This window comes from Agrilus planipennis, unplaced genomic scaffold (assembly GCF_000699045.2).
Source record: "Agrilus planipennis isolate EAB-ADULT unplaced genomic scaffold, Apla_2.0 scaffold262, whole genome shotgun sequence".
Classification (NCBI taxonomy): Eukaryota; Metazoa; Arthropoda; class Insecta; order Coleoptera; family Buprestidae; genus Agrilus; species Agrilus planipennis.
The window spans coordinates 308000-326628 of NW_020442418.1; the positions used below are offsets into that span (position 1 = coordinate 308000).

Here is an 18629-nt window from a genome sequence, read left to right on the forward strand (position 1 = left end):
TACAGGTATTTATAAAAATGTTCTACACCTTTTACTACAGCCAGCATCTCTCGCCTAGTGACGCAGTAGTTTCTTTCGGCTTTTGAAAAGGTCTTGCTAAAATAGCCGATTACCTTCTCTTGGCCATCTTGTAACTGCGAAAGAACGGCTCCCATTCCCACATTGCTGGCGTCGGTGTCCAAAATGAACATTCCATTGGGCCGAGGATATACCAGTATGGGGGCTGTGATTAAAGCCTGCTTCAAAGTGTCAAATGCCGTTTGGCAATCCGAATCCCAATGAAATTTGCGCTCACTCTCGGTTAAAAGTGTCAAAGGTTTGGCGATATTGGCGAATTCATAAACATAGCGACGATAATAAGTGCACAATCCCAAGAAGCTTCTTAAGTCGTGGACATTTTCAGGCACTGACCATTCTTTCACGGCCTTTATCTTCTCTGGATCCGCGACCACGCCCTTCGCTGATACAACATGACCCAAGTAAGAAACTTCCTCGAGGAAAAGATGGCACTTTTTCGGGCTGAGTTTCAAATTGATCTCGCGTAACCGCTGGAATACCGCTTGCAAATTCTGTAGATGTTCATTAAAGGTGCTTCCAATCACTATGATGTCATCCAGGTATACCAAGCAGGTCTTTCCAATTTGATAACTCAAGATTTTCTCCATCAACCTTTCAAACGTCGGCGGGGCATTACATAAATCAAAAGGCATAACTGTAAACTGCCAAAGGCCCGTGCCGATCGAGAATGCGGTCTTTTCCTTGTCGGCAGCATGTAAAGCAACATGCCACTATCCGCTTTTCAAGTCGAGTGTGGAAAACATTTTCGAACCAGAAAGCATATCCAAGGTGTCATCAATCCGTGGTAGTGGATAACTATCTTTCTTAGTTACGTTGTTGAGCTGGCGGTAATCCACACAAAAACGGGTTGTTCCATCCTTCTTCTTTACCAATACTACCGGTGACGTCAATGGACTTGAGGATGATTCAATTATGCCGGTCTCCTGCATTTCGTGGATTATTCGCTCTGCTTCTTCCTTTTTGGGCAGGGGTAATCGGCTAGGTCTTTGACGAATAGGCTGCGCATTTCCGGTATTGATCTTGTGTTTTACGATATTGGTCCTTCCCCTACCATTCTTGTCAGTCTCAAAGACGTCGGCATTCTGACAAAGTAGATGTTGCACTTTGCATTTCTGCTCACGGGTTAGATTCCTACAATGTCTGTACAACTTCTTTTCCATTGTAATGTCTTTTACCCCACACCTGACACCAGTTGTAATGTTCGTGGGTTTAACAAATTAACTTTTAAGAAGAAAACTATTTATTTACACTAATTATTATTGAAGAACTTAAAAACACTATTAACTTATTACTAAACTTAGGTAATTATGCTATTTATTTACACTACTGTTACCATTCACTGTTCTATTTATTTCACGTCTATCACTTTCAATTTATCTCTTGATTCACCTCTGCAACGGTCAATTTATTTCTACTCTACTCCGGCGATCGTCTCTTCCTTTTTATACTCCCTTGCCTCCTTTCGGGAACGTTCTCCAGCCTTCCAGAGAAGTCTCGTTTTCATTGAACGGTTTAATTGCTTTCCCGGAAAGCAGGTACGACATACACGTTTACAGATACGGCGCACACGAAGAAAAGCGCCCGCGGCTAGTCGGCGAATCAATAAGCCGCTCAGACACACGTATGGCCGATAGCACACAATCACGCTCGTGGTCGCTACAATACCAAACATTACATTTCTTTCAATAAAGAACGTATTTTATTAAGTACAACTGAAATGTTTAATATGTAAAATACCGTATATATGGTACCGCTTCCTTGTGCGTGTACGTCACGAAGGTAGTCATCCATCTCCAAACAGAAAGTTACCGGGCGTTTCTTGCTGGCAACGGTCCATGTTGTTACCACTCCATTGGAAGATTTTCAACCATTGCATTGAAAAATGGTGAAGGGTGCTGTAGTAGTTTCTAACGTTGCACCGTTGAAAGTAATGCAGTAATACATGTTGTAGAGTGAAATTTGTCTTTTCGAGAGAAGAAGTCTTCTGCTGAAGGAATGGAAGATGTGGAAATTTATATGATTTGGAGGAGTGCGGAATGAGTCGGATGAAAAGAATTTTAGGAGGAAGATAAGAGTGGCGGAAGCGAGGATCTGCAGAGTTGTTAATATAGAAAGAAAAATATATTGTGTAATCAGTAATGGTGTAGGCAGCATGGGATTCGTTTGTAGAACATCGTGGTTCGAGAACCGTTCATTAAGATTATTTAATGGTATAGAAGTCGGTGCGCTACCTATATTGTATCGCACAGACTTCAGAGCGGACGTATGTGAGGACGACTGGATACAGTCATGGCGATCAGGTTTGAATATTGAAAACAGTTACCGACAGTTTTTCCAGTCAACGGAGAGATATGAGATAATAGCGAAAGACGAATAAAGAAGGGTTATGTGCAGCATAAATACACGATGGAAAATAATTGCTCATTGGAACATATTCTGAGCGTAGTGTATGTGACAACATTAACGAATACACGTGTACCGAAAGGAAGCTGACTTACATGAAAATACAACGTTGGTGTTGTGTAGCAGTTGCTACGAAGAAGACAGTGTAGATGAGGAGGTTTGTAAATGTGAGAAATAGTGTTCATGTTCGTATTACATGTTCACGGTAGACATCATCACCATCGTTACAAATGCGGAAGACCGCTGACAACAGGAGGTATGTGTGATGCAAGTATACTGCAGCCCGGCTTCACGGAAGACTCATCTACAAACGTAAAATTACAGATTGTAGAGGTATTGATAGGTTGTGTAAGAAACGGTACGAATGGATGTGGTGGTAGGACATCTCCAAACGATGGGAAAAAAGGAAGTTGTTCGATGTAGAGTGAGTGAGACAGAAGATACCGGAAAGAGCGAAAATTGTACTGTTTATTAAACTGGCTTAAGCAGATAATGTAGTAAATGGGTATTTCATAAATATATTATAAACAATTAATAGTTGATAACAGGTTGGTAAGCACGGCGACCCCAGCAGAAACGCTGTCGCCGCCGTCGACGACGACTCCAACATTACAGCAACGTGAAGGCCTGGTGGGAAAAGGTACATGAGCCACAGATGTGACGATGGCTCCGTGATGCGTATTACCAATAGCACCTCTTCCCGACACCCCCATGACGCTTTCGCAGGAGATGCAGCGTTTAAAAGGCGTCATGGTAATTGTGGTAAGTGCTCATCACGTGCGAGCAAAGATAGCGGCACTGACGTCAGCTTTGGGGAAGAAGCGTGATGTTCGCGGTAACATGAGCACAGAGCTCGCCCAAATGTGAAACTGCAGGACTATTCTTGAAGACAAGGTCGCTCGTCTTCAAAGAGAAATCCTGCAGCTGACGAGCGGTTCTATTTGGGTGCGCAAAATTTGGCGCAGCAGTTGGCGCATGTACCTAAAGACCCGGGGAAAGGTGCGTGTGAATAGTTAAGTGTAATGGTAGTTAGTACGTAAGTATGTATGGGAATAATAATTTGCGTATGTATGTAGTAATAATAATTATGGAATAATAATTAAAAAAAAACACAAGCCTAAATAAACAAAATTAAAAGAAAATTAAAAATAAAACGGGGTAGGTAAAGGGGTGTTAGAAGCGGTATTACAGCAAAAAGTAGGGAGAGTACATTAGCTGTAAACGATGAAATACGAAGATACCTGCTTTTTTAGGATTTTATTTTTCCTAGGATATGGGTTACTGGGGGGGGGGGCAGGCGCCAGAGGTGGGCGGAGGGGGCTCAGGCGCGTTAAGTCCGAAAGGAGTAGTTGTGTGAATTCAGCTATTGTGATAGTGCCAACTAGTAGACTGAGTTGTAGATATTAACAGTGGCAAAGGGGTTTCTTTTCTTATAACAGCGGCTCACCACTTTCGCTGGGTGGAGAACTTTCTTCATTGAAGGGCTAACTTTTTTCTATTAAAACATTTTCTCACTATTGTCCATCCTTCATACATTTTCTGGGGATAAAAGTATGGGGGTTAACGATTAAAAAGAATTATTCTCATACTTTTTTAAGTGGGATCATTTTAGTTACCGTTAAACAAATATTTCACAAGAGAAACACTTTTTTTTCACTGCTTCTATTTTTTAAGTGAGTTTGAAGGTGTTAACATTTTGTCAACTTTTTTTTTTTTNAGGAAAGAGTGGAGGTACGTGTCCAACCAGTCTAAAGACTGATGACCTTATGATGATGACATCTATTTTTTAAGTTTGAAAGTGTTAACATTTTGTCAATTTAATTTTCTTTTCTTTTAGATTCCGATAATTTAGGTTGGGTAGCATCTTTTAAGAACATAACTTATTGCAAGATTACATCTCCTTATGCTTCAATAAATAAATTATAAATGGTCCGTTTTACACTTTTAACCCCATCATATATCACGTTGAGGGATTTTATAAATATGTTTCTTCTGTTCTTATACTACATCTCATTATCTGATTTTTGTACTACTCACTCGTCCAACTCATTAATTACACTAATTTATATGTTCAGAAACCGTTCTTCTTGATGCAGGTCATAAAATTCCTGTATACAATTTTTGGAATGTTTTGTAAATTTACAAGGCGGCATGGTGTTTATTCGGTAGTAGAACCTTTGATTATAGCTAGATATAGATATCTGCCTGTGAAATTTAACATTATGATTTTTCGAACCATGTCGATTTCCACCAAATTTACTACCATCATTTTAACATTTTTCTGCGCCACCTCTCCATTAAAATCATAAACGGGTAGTACACTGTAAATAACAAATTTTATCTTCTATACACTTTTTCCATTACCATTACTCTACTTCTTCACCAATAAAAGATTACAGTCCCAACATTACATAAACACTTACGTCACCATATAAGAACAAAGGCTTTCACGGCCGGAATTTATAGTAGAAAGAAGATTCGGGCTATAGGGCCGTGGTCTAAGTGAACTATTGTGTCTAGACGTTTCGTCAGCTACTGCGGCTGACATCCTCAGCGGTAGTGCTGCGTTGACAACGTGAACGTAGATTATGTCTCAACAGCGACCGGGTATGTTTTATGTGTTTTTCCTCTTCAGGCGTATGTGTTTGTGTATTAATTATGTGATTGTGGTTTTTGTATTATGTGTGTGTGTGTGTGTGTGTGTGTGTGTGTGTGTGTGTGTGTGTGTGTGTGTGTGTGTGTGTGTGTGTGTGTGTGTGTGTGTGTGTGTNCTGTAACAAGTATTTTTCTTCCCGACGAAAATATTCTCGATTGACCACGCTATGCGCCGATAAGACTAATTTCACTTTTTGCCGATTTTTCAACACACTTGATAGTTAATATAGTTTTTATGCCACACTATCAATTTACTAATTGGTAAGCGCTTCTGGGCCCATAACCAGTTGTAAAATTAACTATAATACTCGATGTTTGAAGATATTTATTTTTCTATAAAATGGACGCTTACAGACTTGAACAGCAACTAACTAACTTTATCCGGTCGGCAACTTACAATATTAAAAATACAGTTTTGCCAACTTGATTTAGTACAATATCAATGTATTTTCATTGCCAAATTTATTTATTATAACAGTTCTTCTTTTAGCGCAACAATAGCTACTTACTTGAAAACAAATCGATTCTCATAACATTGAAAACCTTGTACATCTAGTATGAAAGTCATCGTGCTCACTGTTCAGTACCGGTAAAGAAAGTGAAATATGGATGTAGTCGTTTGGTTTTATACTTCTTGAACCAAGTTTGTAGAGGGATTGTAACGTATCACACGATCATGAATGATTAAACAGTAAGCTGCTGTTTTATCTGGTATATTGCGTTTAGTTTGAACGAATATCGATACACAATTTCATTTTGATAAGAGCAGTCTACTATTACAAGAGGAGCAATTATTCGAAATTCCTTAGGATCGAATAAGGGTTCACTTACATTACCATAATACGATTGTTGAAAATTAACATACATTTCGTACAAAACAGCAAATCTGGAAAGATCAAAATCTAAATTCAAATTATCATACGGGTACATAGTGGATCCTAAGTGAACTTTAAAATTTGTTAGGTTGCAGTGATCGAAAACACTCTTATTTTTTGTAATATCATTACCTTTATCGGTTTGAAAACCGAAAATAATGAAGCGAGGTTTTTCCAACTGTGATGTAGTTTTCACAGCCCAGTTGTGAGAATGTGATTGGTTAAGTAAGGGATATTCATGTAGTTCCCAACTACGAAAAGAAAGTTCCATATTTAAATTGCGATCAACGTAACGTAATAATTTCAAACGTTCAGCGTCAGCAACAGATACATGAGGAATTTTCCAACATATCTGATCCAAATGGACATCAACTTCTTCAGCCGGTGTTGCTGAGCAAAAGAGGGCATTATTGTCAGTACTGCTGCGAACTAGAACTAATTCTTGTCGTATGTTGAGTATTATTTTTCGAAAGTCTTCTCCAAACCCTAAAATCATACGAAGAGGAATACAAACGTTGAAGTAACCGTTTGTATCAATCAGATTTCTGGTATGAAGGGCAACTCCTTTTACAGCACCTAAAGCAGGAGGCAACCATCCACTATTAATGAGACGTTTACTTTCATTTTCATTGTAAGACGCATAGCCTTTCATTGTTGTAGTCATACCAGGATTTCGGACTCGATCAATAACTTTTCCTCCCAATTCATATCGAATTTCATCAAATAGGTATAGAATTCCGTTATTGATAAAAGTAGTATTAGTTGGTACAGTTCCATCCTTTTTCAGTAAACGTCCTTCTATGTATAGGAAACTACCGCAAGGTAAGGTGTAAACATCTTCATTTTCTATTGGAATGCGTATGGTATCATTATTTTTAAAAGTTGAATTAGCATAGGGTTGATGAGTATGTTTATCAGCGTTAATAATAGCGTTGTCGAAGACTGCTTTCTCGGTGACATTTAGTATTTCTGCAACCATTTTAACTTTTCACCTTTTTCAATCGCAACCCCAAAGATTTAAGGAACTGTTTATTAGACGGTGTTAATCGCTGAACGGGTGTAAGCGAAATAAACGTCTCAGAGTGTGGTGATCGTTTTATAGTAGTATTTTTGTTGGAATAACGTTGGACACAGTTGTATCGCGCAACCATGTTATAGTTTTCGTAAGTGAAGTCTTACTGTAACACGCTCTCCACGGAAATTAACAAGATTACCGTCTTGATCAACTATTTTAAGGGAAATGTAATCGATGACACGTGTGTTGATAGATAAATATATAAGACTTGTGGGATTCTCTACAATTTTAAATCCGGGAGGTACATTTGGAAAGAATTGATGTAATATATGTCCATCTTGTCCTTTAGTAGCATCATTAGTATGTATATAGGAGTTAGATACAAGGTTACATGTTACTGAAATTGCGTTTACCTTGAAAATGTCAGCTACATGATCGGACTCCTCTTGAAGCGATGATAGAAGTTTATTTTCAAAACCCAATATCTTCGCCGGAGAATCTGTTGGAGTAAAGTCAACATTTTTGGTACTCTTTATACGACTTTTTAATGTAGTATTGTCTCCAGACAAGTGAATGCTATCGTTAGTATCTCCCAATTTCTCCTGAAGAAAATTATTAATATCATCAATTTCATATGATCCTTCCGGAAGAACTACGACTGGTTTCTTAGAATCTTCAAAATAAAATTTGTTGTTATTTTCATCAATATTGGGAATGCTGTTGTAGGCTTCAAAATTTAATAATGCTATTTGATATTCATCATCATCGCTTAAAACAATCGGTGGACTTATTATCATTAGTAGCTCCGACGTTGTAGCAGTCAAGGCGAATGTGTAAGACATGTTTTCGGTTTAACGTTCTGTTTAATACAGAGAAGAAATTTTGATGGTTTGTATTAAAAAAGGATTTACGTAATCTTCTGCAGGAATTGGAAAACTAAATGACCACAGTTAAAATCGGTAGGGTTCTGAACACGATTGTAGTTATAAGTGATATCGCAAGGTCCAGCAGATTGTAAATATTGAACCAATTCTTTAGGTGGACGAAGATTACCAAAACTGTCAAAGTAAATAGCTTTGCTGTTTCGTTTTACATACACTGTCCAATGTGTACCAGTTCCGGTATCTAAATTAACAATTCCACTTTCATAACTTTTCCTGGTAATTCGTTACGCATGAAGATTCCACGAAAATGTGGAATTTGTAAATAGCGAATGTAATTGTGTAAATCTGAATCTGTTAGAGGACGATTAGGCAATTTCAGGAAAAAATTTGTGTTTTTTTGTTGAAACGGTTTAAGGTATAAACCGAAACCTTTACGGGAAGGTTGTATGGAAATATTTTTCCCTAGAGCAATGGCTTCCATTGAAGTGTTATGACGTTTAGCTTCTTCTAGTTGTTGCTACCCTGATTTAGAATCTTGTTCAGTTTTAGCAATCCACCAGCACCACCAGAAAGAGCTCCAAGTGCCGATAGTCCCGAAAAAATAGGAATTAACGGTAAAAAACCACCTGTCTTTGGAATGGGTATAATTCTAGGAAATTTAGATCGTTTTCCAAGTTTTCGAATTTGATTCAGTGCAATTTTAGCAGCCTCTAATAACTGTAAGGGCTTATTTTTCTTAAGAACAAGTTTCGCAGTTGTTACTAATTTGCGAAACGGTAGAACTCCCCCTTTTTTATTCGTTTTCTCTTATTTATTCTAGTCAACGGAATCGAATCACCTTTTTTACTACGACGCAGTCGTCGTCGTTTGTGCTCCATTCCAAGTTTCTCCTTAGTCTTCATAGCCGGAGCAATTGCGAGAGCTTCAAAGCGTTCACCTATAGATGCGTCTAATGACTTTAGTCTTCGTAAAGATTGATGCGCTAAAACCTTGTCCGCTATTCGACGTTGTGAAATGTCTGGTGAAATTGCGTATACAATATCGTGCAATTTACAATATTCGTCGAGAGGATTTATACCGATATCACCTCTCGCTAATCGTTTGTTTAATCGTGTCCCTGGACCACAAAAATTATAACCTGGGAGGTGTATTTCAATGGGTAACTTATCTATAATACTATTCAGAACGCCGCGTTTCATGTATTAGGTTTGGTGTGAGTGCTTTCACTATTGCGAACCAACTGACTATATAAGCAACGTTAACTCTAAATTTATATATCCGTTAACACAGCAAAATCGTTTAATAATGAAGAAACATGCGGATAGTACAACATCCATCTGCTCTACCGATAACCAATCGCGACTTCAACATTGCTGCGAAAATAAATCGTCATGGGCCTTTATTACCATCAACAATAAGATGCATCGTCGCTGGACCTTCAAACTGTGGAAAAACAAATGTGATTATAGGACTTTTGGAGCAACCAAACGGTTTACGGTTTGAAAACGTTTATGTTTATTCAAAGTCGCTATATCAACCAAAATATAAATATTTAAATGAATTATTACAACCAATTGCTGGAATTGGTTATTTTCCCTTTAGAAATTCTGATGAAGTAATAGGTCCATCACAGGCGAAACCTAATTCTGTATTCATCTTTGATGATGTTGCGAATGACAATCAGAGTAAGATAAGAGAATATTTTAGTATGGGAAGGCATAACTCAATCGATACTTTTTATTTAAATCAAACATATGCTCAGATCCCTAAACATTTAATCAGAGATAATGCTAATTTAATAATACTGTTTAAACAAGACGAATTAAATCTAAAACACGTTTTTTCCGACCATGTTACTGCAGATATGACTTTTGACCAATTTAAAAGTATATGTGGAGAATGTTGGAAAGAAAAATTTGGATTTGTAGTTATTAACAAGGATTGTGGTATAAATGACGGGAGATATCGCATAGGATTCGATAAATATATATTACTGTAGGTAATATAAATGAAACCACTTGTTAAAAGACAACCATAACAACAGCATGGATGTGAAAGCAAAGAAAGAACTAATCAAAGTTAGGAAAGCAGTAAAGAGGAAACTGCAAATGTTAAAGGAATCGATGGTAGGACAGAATCTTCTATTGCAACAAGCTTATCAACCAATTACAAAATCGCTTCTTCACTTGAAATCTGAGTTGGGTGAAGAGATCAAAAAGGAATTAAAACCAGAGGTTGTTAATTGGTCGAAAGTTGATATTCCAGCATCATCAACTCCAATAAAAATTAGAAAACTTGATCCTTCGAATGCTCCAGCTACCATACTTCAAGGTCCTCCTTCCTTCTTAAGGGAAGAAAGTGTATATGAAGTTGACCCAAGAAGGGATGACAGTGAGTTCGAACAATTAAAAAAAGCATATATAGATTATATCAATAGCTCTCGATTTGGAGAATATTTGGAGGAATTCGATCCTCTACCTCGTGACTATATAGAAGGAATTATTAAAGACTATGAAGGTGATAGATTTAACACTGACGTTGTGAATCCCCGTCTTGACAAAGTTCGATACGAATGGGACACAAATAAATTTTTTATCGGTGATTCTGAAATAGATTTTGATGGATCAGACGTCGTAATCGATGGAAAATTTAAATACACAGGTACTGTGGGATTATACGAGCAACTGTTTAAATTAAGTTCTGAATATCCGACATCAATTAAAGAACGGAGAGACTATGCGGATATATTAAAACGTACGGGAGCAGTATACAATTTAAGGCAGCAAACAACGAAGCCTTCTAAAGGTGGAGGCTTATCGTTGTTGACTTACAACGAAAAACCGATAGAATACAAATATTTTGATGATGTTAATGAATTGTGTGATCGTTTAAAGTTATTGGTTGCTTCTCAACAAGCAGGCAACACAAATCATGAAAACGAAATGCAATCAATTTTAGAAGAGTTGCGGGAGTCTAATATAATCGAATAAACGATTCGGAGGGGTTGTTAGTTAGATACTGGCGATCGATAAGTTCGGACGTGCGTTAGAAAAAAAACGATCATATTCACAAGCATTTAGCAATGTTCACGATTTTAATCATAACCGCTTAACAAGAATCGGGGACCCTCAGCAGGAGCATGATGCTGTTAATGTACGATTTTTGGAGAAGAAGCTGAAACTTCTTTTATCTCAAGATGATACAGTGATTATTAGAAAGTCATTCGACAAAGTACTGTATTTTGTTGACGTGGCTAATAAACGTATTATACACTTGAATGAGCCTACAGCTGGCTTCCATGTAGCTACAAAAAAATATGTAGACGAAAAGGATAGGTTAACAACAGAACATATCAGAATAGAATGTGAAAGAGTAAAGGATAGCGCTGTCACTGAAGGTGATAGAAAGATGAAGGATTTACGAGAAGAATTAAAAACACTTGTCTCCAAAAGTGATCAAAAGATGATGAAAACATTTAGTCATAAAATGGATATATTAATTAAAAATATGGGAAGAGAAATTGAAAATTATAATAGTGATAGGGATAAGCAAATAACAAAAATGGTTAAGGATGTGATGAAAAAGAATGGCGTCATAATCATGGACACCCTTTCAGCAAAAATTACAGTGGAGTGTAAAAATGTAGAAACATTTGTTAGAAAAGGTGACGAAGAATTGTCGAAGAAACTAAAGAGCGACATTCTGACAAATTTGAAAAGAGATATAGATGTGAGTGTCGAATTAATAAAGACATTGATTAAGGATGACTGCAAGAAAGTTATGGAATTTGCAGAGAAAGAAATTGAATTAAGCAATAAAAAGAAGGAAGACATGGAAAAGGAGTTAGTGAAAATGGTGGAGTCATTAAAAAAGAAGCAAACGATCTTAAGGTAAGATTGGATACTTTAGAACAAACAGCAGCTGGAAGTACAAAATCGAGCAGTTCTAAACCAACATAGGCATCGTCTGTGTAGTTGTCGTCAACAGAAAGGAATGTCTGACGTGAAAGAGGAAGTTGTGAAAGAACTGCATAAACCTGCAAGGATTAATTTCTCGCGCCGTAAGGTAGTTGTTAAAGGATTGGATGATCTACATCAAGCCGATTTAGTTGAAATGATTCCGTATGCGAGAGAAAATAAAGGTTTCCGATATATTTTAGTTATAATAGACGTTTTCTCAAAATTTGTATGGGCTCAAGCAGTAAAACGGAAAACAGGTGAATATGTCGGAAGAGCTTTACAGTTAATTTTCAAAAGAAATAAACGTATTCCTAAGAATATGCAAACTGACCTAGGAAAAGAATTTTATAACGAACAAGTGAAGAAAGTAATGCAGAAACATAAAATTAACCATTATTCAACGTATAGCACAAAGAAAGCATCAGTTGTGGAACGGGTAAATAGAACGCTAAAATCAAAAATGTGGCAGCGCTTCAGTTTACAAGGATCCTACAAATGGTTGAATATATTACAAGATATAGTAAGTGAATACAACAATAAGATTCACAGAACCATCGGAATGAAACCAAGCAAAGTCAATAGACGAAATGAAGAAACACTTTTGAAAAGTATTTACAACAATCCGAAAAAGGTGGATTTACGAAGAATTCAGTTTAAAGTGGGGGACCGGGTACGAATAAGTAAATATCGTGAATCGTTTAGCAAAGGTTATACACCGAATTGGTCCAACGAACTATTTACAATAAGCCGTATAAAATTGTCTGATCCGATCATGTACTACTTAAAGGACGATAAAGGGGAAGACATAAAAGGAGGATTTTATGGTATGGAATTACAGAAAGCTGCATATCCAGACGTTTTTTTGGTGGAGCGAGTATTAAGACGTAAAGGTGATATGGTTTACGTGAAATGGTTAGGACTCGACCAATCTCACAATAGCTGGATCCATAAAAGAAACGCTTTGTGATGTAGTCATAGATTTTTATATTAATAAATGGTAAAACGTTTACGAATTTTTATACCCCCTCCCCAAAGTGTGATTATAAATAACATTAAACGTGGTGAATGTAGCCAGTTGAGATCGTTAGTTACCGCACTGAAAGTTAAAGACGTAGTAATGGTAGAGAGTTATGTAATTGAAGTTCAATTTTTCAAAGACGGTTTATTGTTTGATAGAAAACATTTGGTAGCGTCAGAGTTGGAGAACGTGGTACAAGAATTTGAGTTAAAAGATGGATACGATAAACTTGTAATAACAAGTTATTTAGTAAACGAAGAGAGCGAGCCTGACGATTTAGAAATAGAATTTATATAAAAAATGGATTCCTTATCCTACGAGTTGTATCAAGCAGAAAGACAAACTCTCGTTATCAATTTACGAAGAGCAATACTATCCGATGATTTAGATAGAGTGAAAGTTGTGTGTTCAAAGTTGGGTGTTGAAGTACCAAAGCAGGTATTCAAGTGGTTAACAATGTCGCAAGAGGCATCGTTTGTTATTTTGTATTTCATATTCGAAATAAAACGACGGTATGATACATTCGTTAGTGATTTTTTGAAAGCATGTGGTGAAAAAGTGGAGATAACCGGTGATGATGTCCAAGACATTTTAAATTAAACAAATAGTAATTACACGCGAAACGATGTGTATTTTCTAAAGGAAATTTTGACAAACGGATCGGTTCTGGTCAAGAACAAAAGATTCTCCATCGTTAACGTAAAGAAAACGTATAGAACACTACTAAAGTGTGTAGATGACTTAATAATGGATGTGGCATACTACGCGCAACCGAAATATTTGGAAAAGTGTATTAAGCTAATAAATTTGTTGCGGCTTCCATATGCTTTAAGTCCGAACATTAGCGGTCGTCATCAGACAGTGGTGAGTTGGATAGAAGAAAACATTTTACGAGAAGGAACGGAAAAGGCTCCAGGCTGGCAAAGCGGTCCGGACTCAGGCAAATGGCCATCAACTAATATGGAAGATTATAAAAAAATATACTCATTATTAATGTTAATAACTCAATAAATTGTAACAGCAGAAACATTCCGTGTTTTGTTTCAACGTTCAGAAAGATAATTCAATTTGTAAAGTTAGTTAAAGGCAAAGCCGTATTGTGACGTTTATTTAAACACATGAGACTATACAGACAATAGTAAGGATAAACGTTTGAAATATAATATTGAAGCATTATTTACATATACACATATAGCCTATACACTTATTGTTATGTAAGGTTTTCGTAAATATTATCAATAGATTCTTCTGGAAGTGAAGAAGCTTCAAAAAGTTTTTGAATAAAATATTCCCCAACCGTTAAATTGTCTGTGTGCGGTTGATTAAAATTTTGGATTAATTGATCAATTTTGCTGTTCAACTTTGAGACAGAATGTTCAGAGTTTTTTATATTGTAATGTCCCCACGGAAGCGTATTAGTTGTTTTCGGAATCAAGAAACGTTTATCGTCTTTAGGGCAAAGAGCTACTTTAGTTTTCATTTGAGTGAACATAGTATGAAGGTCAGAAACAAAAACATTCATACATTTTATAATGGTGGAATCGTCCCTAATAACGCGAAGGTAATCGTCAATTTCGAGATGTAATTTAATAACGTTTTTCTTAACACCTTTAGCTTTTTTAACAATTTGATCAATCGCTTCAACACAGTAAGCTTTAGCTCCGGTTCCATAAAATGCCTTAATAGGATTATTAGGGAACTCATCTTTGAATTTACCGATAACAGATGAGGTAATGGGGATATTGAAACTATTCTCGCGCGGATAATTGGAAGTATCGAAGTGATTAATATTTTCAGTAATGTCTCGGTAAAAGTTTTCAGTGAACACTTTCAAAATGAAGGAATCGGTATCCATGTACATCAAGGAAATGTTGTGTTGATATTTTCGTTTAAGAAAGGTGTAGTAGAAGTCGTACATAACAACTTTTGATAAATCTAAGATAGTAAAACCAACGTAGAGAGGTTTATCGTAAATAATACGTAATTTATTCATCTGAATGGCTACGAAATTGGGAGTGAATATCTTAGAATTTTTGAAATTAGGTTTAGCTATTAAACTTTCCGCACCAAGAAAGCGTCCAGAATTTTACCAATGAGTGTCTAATTTTACATCAACTCGTTTATCAATATTCTCCATTGTTTTTCCGAAAACACTATTGTTCAGTAATTTGAAGAAGGATTTCCCAAATTTATTTTCAGACAAATTACGTTGTCGGGTATTTAAATCGATTAATGGTTTAAGCCAGTGGGACTGTTTAAACTGGATAACTCTGTGAACTTTAAGTAATCATAGTCCATTATGAAGGGCTTGTTGAAGCGTAAGATAATGATGAACATATTTTGTCTTATTCATAAGGTTCGGTATCAGTTTTTTGACTTTACCATTCACATTAGCAGGAGAGATAATGCTTTCAACTAAAAAAGGGAGATCAGCATGTAAATCATAGAGGTTTTGGGGATATTCAACATCTACTTCAAGTACGTAACCGTATTCAGAAGAAGCATGTAAAGAGAGAACATTCAATTCATCAATTTCGGCTTGGGTTAGTCAACGGAATTGGGAAATAGGAAGTGCTTGACTCATAATATGTCCATACAAATTAGTAGCATCCAAATACATAATGTAGGAGGTAGGCGCGGACGCGTTGTAATCGGGGATGTGAGGGTTGTTAGCGAAGTGCATTCTTTGAACGCATTGACTTATTCCTCCACGTACCCCTTTTTGAAAAAATTTTAATATATCGATATCAGTCAGAAGTTGTAAACTAACGCGAGTGAATTTTAACATACTATCCCACGCAAGCCCTAGCGCTGTGTAATACTGAGCAGGATCTAAGTCGTAAGTGGTGAGACATATTTGTCGGAAATTCTCGAAAACATCAGCTAGCAAAAGAACATCTGTTTTCAAGTAGATATCGGAGTATTCTCCTAGAGATGGACATGAAAAAGTATTCCAAACAGCTTTAGCTCTTTTGTAATCGTCATCGGAAACGTGGAGGGAAGTCAATTTATCGAAGAAATCGTCTTTCTGTGGAAATATTGTTTCATCAAGCTTAGCAACATCATCAACGTAGGAATAAGGGAAAACACCTTTCCGTCGCACAAGTGGAAAGTGATAGGGATCGGGAAATAATTTTTTCACTTGCAAACATTGATGAGCATCAAGTTCATCCGACAGCTTGTCGAGGGAGGAAGCCACGAAACGATAGGAATCGAGAAATCTAATCTTCACGAACACATTTTGTGTTGAGTCGTCTGTTTCAGTTTGAACCGAATCAACTCGTAATAATGTAGAAAAGGATATGTGTTTTTCTTTATTTTGAGCTATTACGGTAAATTTAACATCGTTCACAGCCATTTCCTTTAGAAACAAGTGGCAATCATATCCGGAGAGGTTGTGGAAAAAAACAGGTACAAAGTTGGGTAGTTTGTAATTTAAATTACATCTGGAGTGAGCAGCTCCTAATCGAACTTTACCGGTCAAATGACAATGATCATGCACCTTGACGTCATCGTCCAGAAAGGGTTCTTCGCAAATATTGCAAGAGGTAGCGTCAGAGAAGAGACGTATTTCTTCATCTGTCAGGGGTATCATGGGAGAAACGATCTTCAAATATCGATGATAAATATCATAAACATCTCGATCGAGAGTTGTAACGAATTGATTGGCGCAATCGGGGCCTCGATACGATCTGAATTTCGAGAGGGAATCATCGAAGGAGCACTTCATCAAATAAGCAAAGGAATGAGGTTGATGTTTGTGGGTGGATGTGGTGGCAGTCTTATTAGGGTCATGAAAACATGTGTGAATTGGTCGCAGTACGGTTTCAAAGTCTGCGTATACAACAAATGGTACTTTGATACGTTTCTGATAATTTTCAAATTTTAAAATGTGATTGGGGACAAACCTACCCATCTTATCCATCTTGAAATCACCGTTGGGAAGGCTGGTGTAGACATGATTACAGTCATGCTGCTGATGACGATGTAGGTGAGGTAAAGTGGAGAAGTATTGTAGGCAACCGTCGCATAAGAATTTGCGATGTCCAGTTTTAGAAAGTTGTTGAGAAAGTAAACGGGACATGTCCTTTATCCAACAGTAATGATTATTTCCTAGATCATCATCGAGCAAGAGCAGATTGAAGTGTAGCCGTCGCTTGATGGGTGAGTAGTAAAGGGGGCCAACGATTTCCCATGTCCACTTTCCATCTTTCAAAACGGATTCAGTCCCGTAGACATTCACAGAGCAATGGTTCTTCGATTCAAATTTCGGTATGTCAGTTAATTTCATAGGAAATTGGATACCGTCGTAGTCCAAAGTGCGGGAGTAATGTGGATAGGAAGTGGTTCTTTGCGGGTTCGCTTGTGCGGGATACAGAGCTGACGTAATTGCCCATGCGAAGCAGGCCTGATCGTCGTTTCTCGTCGTTTCGCACATTCACAACCGCTTTCTTGAATAAAATTTGTTTCGGTAACGGAATGTAGGAAGGCGCTCTCAGCGGATTGTACTTGTTAAAGTTGATTTCAAAGAAAAGAACCTTTTCTAAAATGCATCCTGTAGAAATGCGAAAATGTTAAATGAAATGAAACGTATACTAAAAAAGGATGAGTTACCTGACTCTCGTTCTTGAAACTCTGACGCTTTAGCCTTAAGTATCTCAAAGAAGTTTTGTAGAGGATTGGGAAGATCGATGGATTGAGTCACAACTTTGTTGTTGGTGTTGAAGGATTTAATTTCAACCACCTGTTTGGTTTCGTGCACGTAACGTCCAAAAACTTCCAGATTTATTTTAAGTGTGTCGTGGAGGTGGATCTGATTACGTATAACACGCACGCATTTGTCGAGAACATCGGTGAAAAAGTCGTTATATACGATAGAAGGTATTTCGCGGACGTAATACGAAACGAAGCAATCCTGCTAGCGAAAGCGGAGGAAAGGAAACCGATTCCCTCCTCAAGAGGTGAACAACAATTTTGTTTATGCTGTAGGGTGCGCAGGTGACCGTTGTGCGAAGATTGAGGAACATATATTTTGCACGTTTTACATCAGCTGTCGGAAGAGGTGGCAGATGTAGCACATTTCGGTTTTTTAGTCGGTAGCGACGAATTAGGATGGTACTGTACTCGTTTACGACACGATGTCGTTTTAAATTGTCAGATCGCGTAAAGGACGTATTGCAGTCCGGACAACGAATCATATCGTTTAGATGTAACAGAGGCGTCTGGAGAAAGACTGAGGAAGACCGTGTGCGAAGTAGATTATAACAACGTAAGAAAATGTGAGTGGGAGAAAATGAAGAAGGTGAGGCCTGTAGGGGGTGGTGGGGATGGTTTGAAGATATTTAAGAGACATGTATAGAGGAAAAGATTAAGTGAAATGGCTGAATTGGGACAGTGTGATCCGGCAGATGCGTAAGTGATTAGCTTGGACGAATCGGAGCTGTCAGCGATGCTGGAGGAGTTCTTCCACAACGATGAGTTGGACACGAAGACAGTCGGTGGAGGAAGATCATGTGTAGAAGATGTAGCTACGGAAAGGATAGCAGTACCTGTGGCTAGTACATCGCGGACGCCGGTAGGGTGCGATAAATCTGTAAGTATGAAGCCTAAGAAGCGGACATACAATAGAAGAGTGTCGGGCGGTCCGTTGGATTATTCAAAGCTGGTGGAGCAGGTGCGAGAAGCAGTGAAGACACTTCAACGGGAGAAGCGAAAACGGGAAGGTGAAATAAAGGACCATGA

The 18629-nt window shown here is 37.5% G+C and overlaps 2 protein-coding genes across 2 annotated transcripts; both read right to left on the reverse strand.

Moving 5' to 3' along the window:
* Window positions 1–5957: 5957 nt before the first annotated feature.
* LOC112906293 lies at window positions 5958–8107 on the reverse strand. Its single transcript, XM_025980187.1, has 2 exons — window positions 6144–8107; window positions 5958–6022 (listed from the first exon to the last, which is right to left on the reverse strand). Exons 1-2 carry the CDS (start codon window positions 6988–6990, stop codon window positions 5964–5966), a joined length of 906 nt encoding a protein of 301 aa, XP_025835972.1. The 5' UTR covers window positions 6991–8107; the 3' UTR covers window positions 5958–5963.
* A 765-nt stretch (window positions 8108–8872) lies between these two features.
* Window positions 8873–17325, reverse strand: LOC112906290. Its single transcript, XM_025980184.1, has 2 exons — window positions 16800–17325; window positions 8873–9353 (listed from the first exon to the last, which is right to left on the reverse strand). The coding sequence occupies exons 1-2, from the start codon at window positions 17323–17325 to the stop codon at window positions 9349–9351; spliced, it is 531 nt and encodes a 176-aa protein (XP_025835969.1). The 3' UTR covers window positions 8873–9348.
* Window positions 17326–18629: the final 1304 nt, after the last annotated feature.